General features: G+C 36.0%; 1 protein-coding gene across 1 annotated transcript in view; it reads right to left on the bottom strand.

The window, feature by feature from the left end:
- LOC106473908 (focal adhesion kinase 1-like) overlaps positions 1 to 8,091 on the bottom strand; it is a gene marked incomplete at its 3' end in the record, with an annotated part of 25,408 nt that overhangs the window by 5,729 nt on the left and 11,588 nt on the right. The window contains exons 7-9 of the mRNA XM_022402314.1: positions 3,493 to 3,564; positions 2,681 to 2,791; positions 1,991 to 2,102 (exon numbers count right to left, since the gene is read on the bottom strand). Of these exons, the coding sequence (XP_022258022.1) occupies positions 1,991 to 2,102; positions 2,681 to 2,791; positions 3,493 to 3,564 (295 nt within the window). The remainder of the gene's footprint in view (positions 1 to 1,990; positions 2,103 to 2,680; positions 2,792 to 3,492; positions 3,565 to 8,091) is intronic.

Genomic DNA, 8,091 nt, shown 5'->3' with positions numbered 1-8,091 from the left:
TGTAATACTTTAATAATTCTTCAACAGAAAACTAGTAACATGTATTGAATAATTTATTAAGTTTGTTTGTTGGTTTGATACTTTGTAATACTTTAATAATTCTTCAACAGAAAACTAGTAACATGTATTGAATAATTTATTAAGTTTGTTTGTTGGTTTGATACTTTGTAATACTTTAATAATTCTTCAACAGAAAACTAGTAACATGTATTGAATAATTTATTAAGTTTGTTTGTTGGTTTGATACTTTGTAATACTTTAATAATTCTTCCACAGAAAACTAGTAACATGTATTGAATAATTTATTAAGTTTGTTTGTTGGTTTGATACTTTGTAATACTTTAATAATTCTTCAACAGAAAACTAGTAACATGTATTGAATAATTTATTAACTTTGTTTGTTGGATGTTGAATTTCCTTCTAGTTATGTCACGTTTCAAATATCTTGAACAAAATATGTCTTGCAATTTCTGAGAAATTGTACACATATATCTTTAAAGAATTAATATATTTTAGGCCTAATAGTTGTAACAGTTTGTTCAGACTATTAAATAACTGCAGTGATAAAAATTAAATTTCCTGATTTTATGATGTTCCATCAATAGCACAAAAGTTTTTAATAAAAGTTTGAATTATTTTTAAAATGATAAAAATGCTTTATTCTATTTGAATAATCTCATTAGATAACAAAAACATGTTTTAAAAATGAAATTTACACTACTGGTCATATATATATTAATACATAAAGCACTCAAATAAACTATTCAATTATAAAGCAATACCAAATTCATTTCTGAACTATAAAATACAACAAAAATGTTTTTATAGAAATATCAATGATCACAGAAGTTCATTGAACTTAGTTGTTCTATTTCAAGATTTTATTTTAAAATATTCTACTGGATAGAAATTCTTTTGAATGGTATCAAATCAACCAAAAAAACTGAAAGATGAAATATTTATTTAGAAAATTATTTCTTATTGTTCCTGAAACATTTTTATTTTATAAATAATATATAGATCAAGAAATCTTAGCAGAACATAAAAAAAAACGATTTTGGTATTAAAATTTTTAGCTCCTTGTTAATTTTTTTATCAGGTAAATTCACCCTAGTGACAATTTAAATTATCTAGAACAGTTTCATAATTCCCCAAATGAAATAATATAAAAAAAAAACATCTGCAGAGTTCTATATCAAATCTAAGTAGTCTTTCTTGTTTTAACTGAAGGTACTGTTCTACAGTTATAGTTAGCAATATGTCAGATCTAAGTAGCCTTAATTTTTTAACTGAAGGTACTGTTCTACAGTTATAGTTAGCACTATGTCAGATCTAAGTAACCTTTGTTGTTTTAACTGAAATATTGTTCTACAGTTATAGTTAGCAATACGTCAGATCTAAGTTGCCTTTATTGTTTTAACTGAAACGACTGCTCTACATTTATAGTTAGCACTATGCCAGATCTAAGTAACCTTTATTGTTTTAACTGAAACGACTGCTCTACTGTTGAGCTTAGCAATATGTCAGATCTAAGTTGCCTTTATTGTTTTAACTGAAATGACTGCTCTACATTTATAGTTAGCACTATGCCAGATCTAAGTAACCTTTATTGTTTTAACTGAAACGACTGCTCTACTGTTGAGCTTAGCAATATGTCAGATCTAAGTAACCTTTATTGTTTTAACTGAAGGTACTGTTCTACAGTTATAGTTAGCAATATGTCAGATCTAAGTTGCCTTTATTGTTTTAACTGAAACGACTGCTCTACAGTTATAGTTAGCACTATGTCAGATCTAAGTAACCTTTATTGTTTTCGTTCAGTTACTGCTCTACAGTTATAGTTAGCACTATGTTAGATCTAAGTAACCTTTCTTGTTTTGCACTACTTTGCCTTTGATCTGGGTAATTTAAACAATTATTAATCCAGACAGATTAAAGCTTGAGAAAACATAATCTCCTCACTTATAAATCGAGTTAATTCATCACTCACCTTTCCTGTTCCAAAACGATGATTTGGTGCCGTGAGCCAACCGACAGTACCCATCTATTAAATCTGCTATACTTTCAGCCACGGCAAGCGAAGGGCATGAAATGCTCAACATCTGAGAAACAAGTAATTTTTTTATTACATCTCAGTCTACAGTTTACCATTTTAGCAAAAACTTAGCATTGTAGCTTAACACTTACAGTTTAACACTCAAAAACCTACAACATTAATGTAAAAACAACTATTACAACTCTTTTAGTACTCCAGTTTATCTAACAGATCTGGAAAACAGTTTAACAATAAGTCAACATATGCTAATAGTCGTTTCTTAACACAAGCTCAAGTTCAAAATTGAAATATTCCTAATGTACTTACAAAAATACTGAATACTTAAACACAAAAATATTTTTTTTAATTTCAATGTTACAACTATAGCCTAACATACTAGAGCAGCTCTTTGCTTACCTTAGGTATACCTAAAACCTAACATATTAAAATGTATCTTTATATATACATCTGATCCACCCACAAACTAACATACATCTGGTTTACCTACAATCTAACAAATTAACACGTTTTGTACCTCATGAGCATCCACAGACTAATACATTAACACATATATTTTTTATATGTCCAGCACAACATATTTTAATGTATGTTGGGTGCACCCACATTATAACACATATTAGATACCTCAGGTGCACCTGCTATCTTTAGCTGGATCACGGACTTGTTTCCCGTTTCATATTCATTCATTACAGTCTGGATGCTCTGGACATGTTGGAAACTGGCCATGTGGTTAGGCTGAAACAAAACAAGTAACTGGTTAACTGTTGGTTGTGTGATTAGGCTGCAAGTCAACAGATGACTAATCATTGGTCATGGTTTAAATGATTAACAGTTGTTCCATTGTTTTAGAATATCATGCTGTTTTTTTTTGTTCTACCCCTTTGAACAGCAGTGTCTTTTTATACCAAAGTTTTACTACACAAAGTCAAATGCTGTGAATCTGTTTGAAGACTCTTGAAGCAACACTTACTCGACAAGCTTAACTGTGACATGGTAACCTTAGAGTATTTTCTATTTCAAGAGTTTGGCTATGATACATTACAGTTCACATTTTACTGTAATCTTACAGTGTACTCTACTTCGTAAATGTAGACATGATGTATTACAGTTCACATTTAACTGTAATCTTACAGTGTACTCTACTTCGTAAATGTAGACATGATGTATTACAGTTCACATTTGAACTCTAATCTTACAGTGTACTCTACTTCGTAAATGTAGACATGATGTATTACAGTTTACATTTAACTCTAATCTTACAGTGTACTCTACTTCGTAAATGTAGACATGATACATTACAGTTCACATTTTACTGTAATCTTACAGTGTACTCTACTTCGTAAATGTAGACATGATGTATTAGAGTTCACATTTAACTCTAATCTTACAGATTTAACTTATGGATATATAATCTTTCAGCTGATTGTTATGGTTACCTGTGCATCAGTCTGATAACTAATCCCAACTTCAGGACCGATGACAAGCTCTACAGGTACGCTCCAACCAGTCTGTTACAAAAGAAGAAAGATCAGAGCTTACAGCAATACTGAACAAACCAAAAAACTGGTTAAATTGTGACAAATACAACAAGTACAAGCGACATGAAAATAATGATGTTTAATCTATCTAATGCAAGAACAAAAACAATAAAGCAAAAAATTATGAAAACTAATTACTTCTGAAGATTATCTTTAATTTAATTCTTCTTTTGTATAACAAACATGTTAAAATTTCATGTTAAGAAGCTATGTTGACTCTGACAGACATTATGTTAACTCTGACAGATGTTACGTTAACTCTGACAAACGTTACTTTAACTCTGACAGACGTTACGTTAACTCTGATAGATGTTACGTTAACTCTGATGGACGTTACGTTAACTCTGACAGACGTTAGATTAACTCTGACAGATGTTACGTTAATTCTGATAGACATTCCTGTATCGTGGGTGGAATTGTACATGAGTAATCATCACTATAGGCCAGCCCCAACCAGACAGCCAAGGTTCTGTTACTCGGGGTTGGAATTAAGGGGCCTTGGTCCTTATATCCCACTTTGGTGGCTAGGGCAATTGGACCACAACATTATATATATAGATATACTTGTGATTGGATCCCAACCTGTAGCCATAGAGTGATGCATTCTGAACCACCGGAATCACAACGAGAAGGTAAGAAACACCTAATCACACAAACCTAAAGAAGCCCAAAAGGCAACACCCCAGGCTCTGAATGACAGGAACGTGTATGTTGTATTCTCGACCAAAAAAAAAGACCTCATTGGGTCTGGAATTATGAACATTTATCCTCACTCCCCAAATGACCAGCATTATAGGGAGGACATGGAACAACTGTGCTCAACCAAGGACCCAGGATGGGAACACTCCACACTAGGAATTATGAGGAGATAGTGGACCCCTTCCATGGACAATGTACTGAACTGATATTGTTAAAAAAGAAGGACCATGCCCACCTCAACTCGACAGCCGAGTGTCAAATCTGAACCAGTATTACGAGTATGCTCCTGCATAGGCTAATGCTGCTCCTATCAACATCTGGGGAAGAAAAAAAAACAGGGACCTGGGTAGGTGGGCCTCCTAACTTTGCTTTCTTCTAATTCACTCTAACACTCTAGATGAAAAGCCTCTGTCCACCACCCCAATGACTGGAAACTGGGTGTGGTAAGAGCTCCCTAACTCCACTAGTAGAATTTGGGAGATAATGCACATTGGGGAGTCCTGAGGAACAATAATCTGGAAACAGTGCAATAGATGAACCAAGTTCCCTAAATTTTTAAAAGCAAACTAACCCGATTTATTCAATCCAACAATCAGCAGGGATGGCCAGGATCCCCTTTAGCTTTACTCATAGCAGTCCAGCATAGTACAGTATAACACCTGGTGAGCTCCTAGGTCTTATGGAACACCAAATTTCTACAAAGTCTGTTGCAACCATTAGTAATTATAGTTAAATAGTGGTTCCAGTGCAGAATTGGCTTGATAATAGCACAACTGTCAAATGAAAAGACTGCCAGATCAGACAAATAATGTGAGATAAAGGTATTCGGGGAGGTCCACAACCAGTCTGCATAACAACCTCCAGCGGGCAATTTGATCGGGCTGCTAAAGACATAGAAAAGAGAAATCTGATTAGACATGACTCACAGAAGATACCTCACCTTCAGAGAGAGTGCAGAATAAAAAGAGTTGTCTAGTATCTCTAAAAGTATAAGTGCAGGCAACAAAACCTTTAAGATCCTCACTGAACATGACCAAGATCAAAATCTGATAGGACATAGAGAGAAAGAGTGAGCAGATGAATCAGAGAAAAGGACTGAACCCATTTCCCGTCTGACAGAATGTTGGGTATGAAGAACTGGTCTGAGAATGTAGAGAGAATAGGAAAGTGGTCTGTGTACAAACAGTGCAAATAACTCTGACCAGTGATGTCTGTTGGTCAGCAACAATAAAACATAACCCTGCAGGGGATAGATGGCATATATGTAGTTGTGACAATCGAATGGTAGTTGATAAAGCTGCCATAAACAATGGCAATTGTGGAAGATGCAAAAACCTCTGTCAAAGAGTCAAGTGAAAAACAAGTTAAGGTTGACATAACTGATTGAAAAGGATTCAACCTCCCCTCAATACAACATTGCCAATATGCATTTCATTACAGCTGATAAAAGTGTCTTTTGGACTAAGCAGAAACTGAGACAGATACATTTCAACCTTAGAAATTAAACCCCAATGCTGTATGAAAGACAGCATAACCTCTATGCCAGATGCACCATATCAAATCATGGCTGCCTCCACAGCAAGAGCCTAAAAAGAAGTGGAAGACTTGGATCTACCGGAATGGACTGCAAAAGCAGAAACCAGGGTGTAGCAGTCAATCTGGTACTATCAAGAGGATCTGACAATGGGTTGGAACAAATCATATATCTTACCCTGGCTAACATATGAAGTAAATAGAAGGTTTAGAGTGATAATCCCATCCTGTCCAGACAAAAAGCAATTACTGCCAAAGCCCAAAGAGGAGGTACTGGAGACCAAATTGACAGATATTGGATCATCCAATGAAAGGCCAACAAACCAATTAGAGTTGTAAAATGAAAGCCAAACCAACAGAACTTTGTGATGCAGCATCTATTCTGTTGGGAGAAGAATCTGTTTGGATTGAAACCTTCTACTACAAGCATCAAGTGGCACATGACAAGCTAGAAGAGTGATAAGATTGGACTAGTTCTGAGAAAGGAGGTCCAAAATTCGAAGATAAGGAGCCCTAGACCACATGCCTCTTTGATGAGAAACATAAAACACAACCACGGAATAGTCAGAATAAAGCCTGACAATTTATCCCTTAAGAAGGCCAGACCATGAGGCCTTGCCTGTTGAAGAGCAAGTAGGACAAAAATATTGTGCAAGGAATCCTTGTCGTTCGTGCATAGACTCTGGAATTCCTGTTGTTGGTATATGCACCCCATCCCTGCAGCAACTCTGGATGAGGTGGAAGTAGAGGAACCCAAGTCATAGTAGTTTCCCAACTTAATAGTGTATGATCCTTGATTACTTAAAGACCAATAAAAGGATCACTTGTGTTCTTGTCCCAACGGCATGAAGGATTCAAGTGATATCGACATTCTCAGAAGAGAAAGAAACATCTGTGTAATGGGAGAAAGAGTGTGGTGTCCTATTCTGTAACACTGAGCAGGATGGGAAACGGATGAACCCAGCTGAGATACGAGATGAAAAACACCCACACTGATGACATATTGAATTGAAGCAAGAATAGATGTCGCAGTCCTGAAAGTATAATAAGGATGTGATGATCTAACAATTGATGAGATGGTGCCAGTCGTAACCAGTCTTCTGTGGAATGGTGTGTACACAGTACGATGGAATGAAGGGGATGAGAAAAAAACTTGTATGATATGGCTAAACCCATGTGCTGAAAGTGGTGGAACTTTACCAATGAGGCAAAGTGCAGATAGGAGCTGACTACAACATCTACAAATCCCAGTAAAAAAAAATCAACACAGACTGAGGAATGTGTAACTTGTGAACCTTGGATAATTGATACAGACAAGGAAGATCGATGACTGGACACCAATTTCCTATCTGCATAGGCCCAACAACTGACAGGAATAAAAACTCTGAAAAACTAGCCCAACTCTCTCATTACCCCCAGACCAACCAGACTCAGATAAACCTAGAACTAAGTTCCAAATCCCAATGAGCTGTGGGAGATGGAAACCCTATAGGTTGGGTGGATAAAAGTGGGGAAGATGTGAACTGAACAACTAATTGTGACCCAAGCACCTGGACGCATGGTTAAAGTTACAACACATCCAGAAATTCATGGAACCGAGCCCAAACATCCCCTGAAGGTATACAATAATCACCGACGCTGCTGGTGATCCAACTAAGCAGTGGAAATCTTGGATATAGACAGAATCTATTCTGAGTACCAACAAACTAAGCAGCTGATGTCGGTGGTCGGACTCACAAATAGGGGTGGAACTAAGACCTCCTGTAGGAGCTGATAAAATTCCAGACTCCAATAACAAGTGGAAGGAACATAGAAGCCGAAAATTGAACAAACATGCATGCTAACAAGGGATACAGCTCATCATCAATGAAGCTGGTGATCCTGAGAGTGAAATAAAACAAAATGTTGAATATGAGTTGCAAGTCCATAACCTTACTCTGACCCGTCAGTGGACATAGACTTACATAGGTGAACTACAAACTCTACCTCAGAACCCTGAAATGTGAGGAGCAGATGCATTATCTGAGAGTTGGAAAAATGCCTCCACCTGGTGGTAGTAGGCTAAATCATAAAGTTCCGACAATGTATCAGATAAGGCCTAACTGTCCCTTCACATAACTAAGAAGTAAACCTTCTAGCATGAACCACAATTTGCTCTCCCAGGCTTTTCAGCCATCAAGTAAGTTGGAGGCTCAAAAGCAACTGGGAAAAAGCCAAAAACATCACACACTCAAAGAACCAACAGAAGAAAAACAAATCCAAGGC

Source organism: Limulus polyphemus, unplaced genomic scaffold (genome assembly GCF_000517525.1).
Source record: "Limulus polyphemus unplaced genomic scaffold, Limulus_polyphemus-2.1.2 Scaffold6616, whole genome shotgun sequence".
Classification (NCBI taxonomy): Eukaryota; Metazoa; Arthropoda; class Merostomata; order Xiphosura; family Limulidae; genus Limulus; species Limulus polyphemus.
Note: the sequence above shows the minus strand (reverse complement) of the source record. Positions and strands in the feature narration are given on the sequence as shown.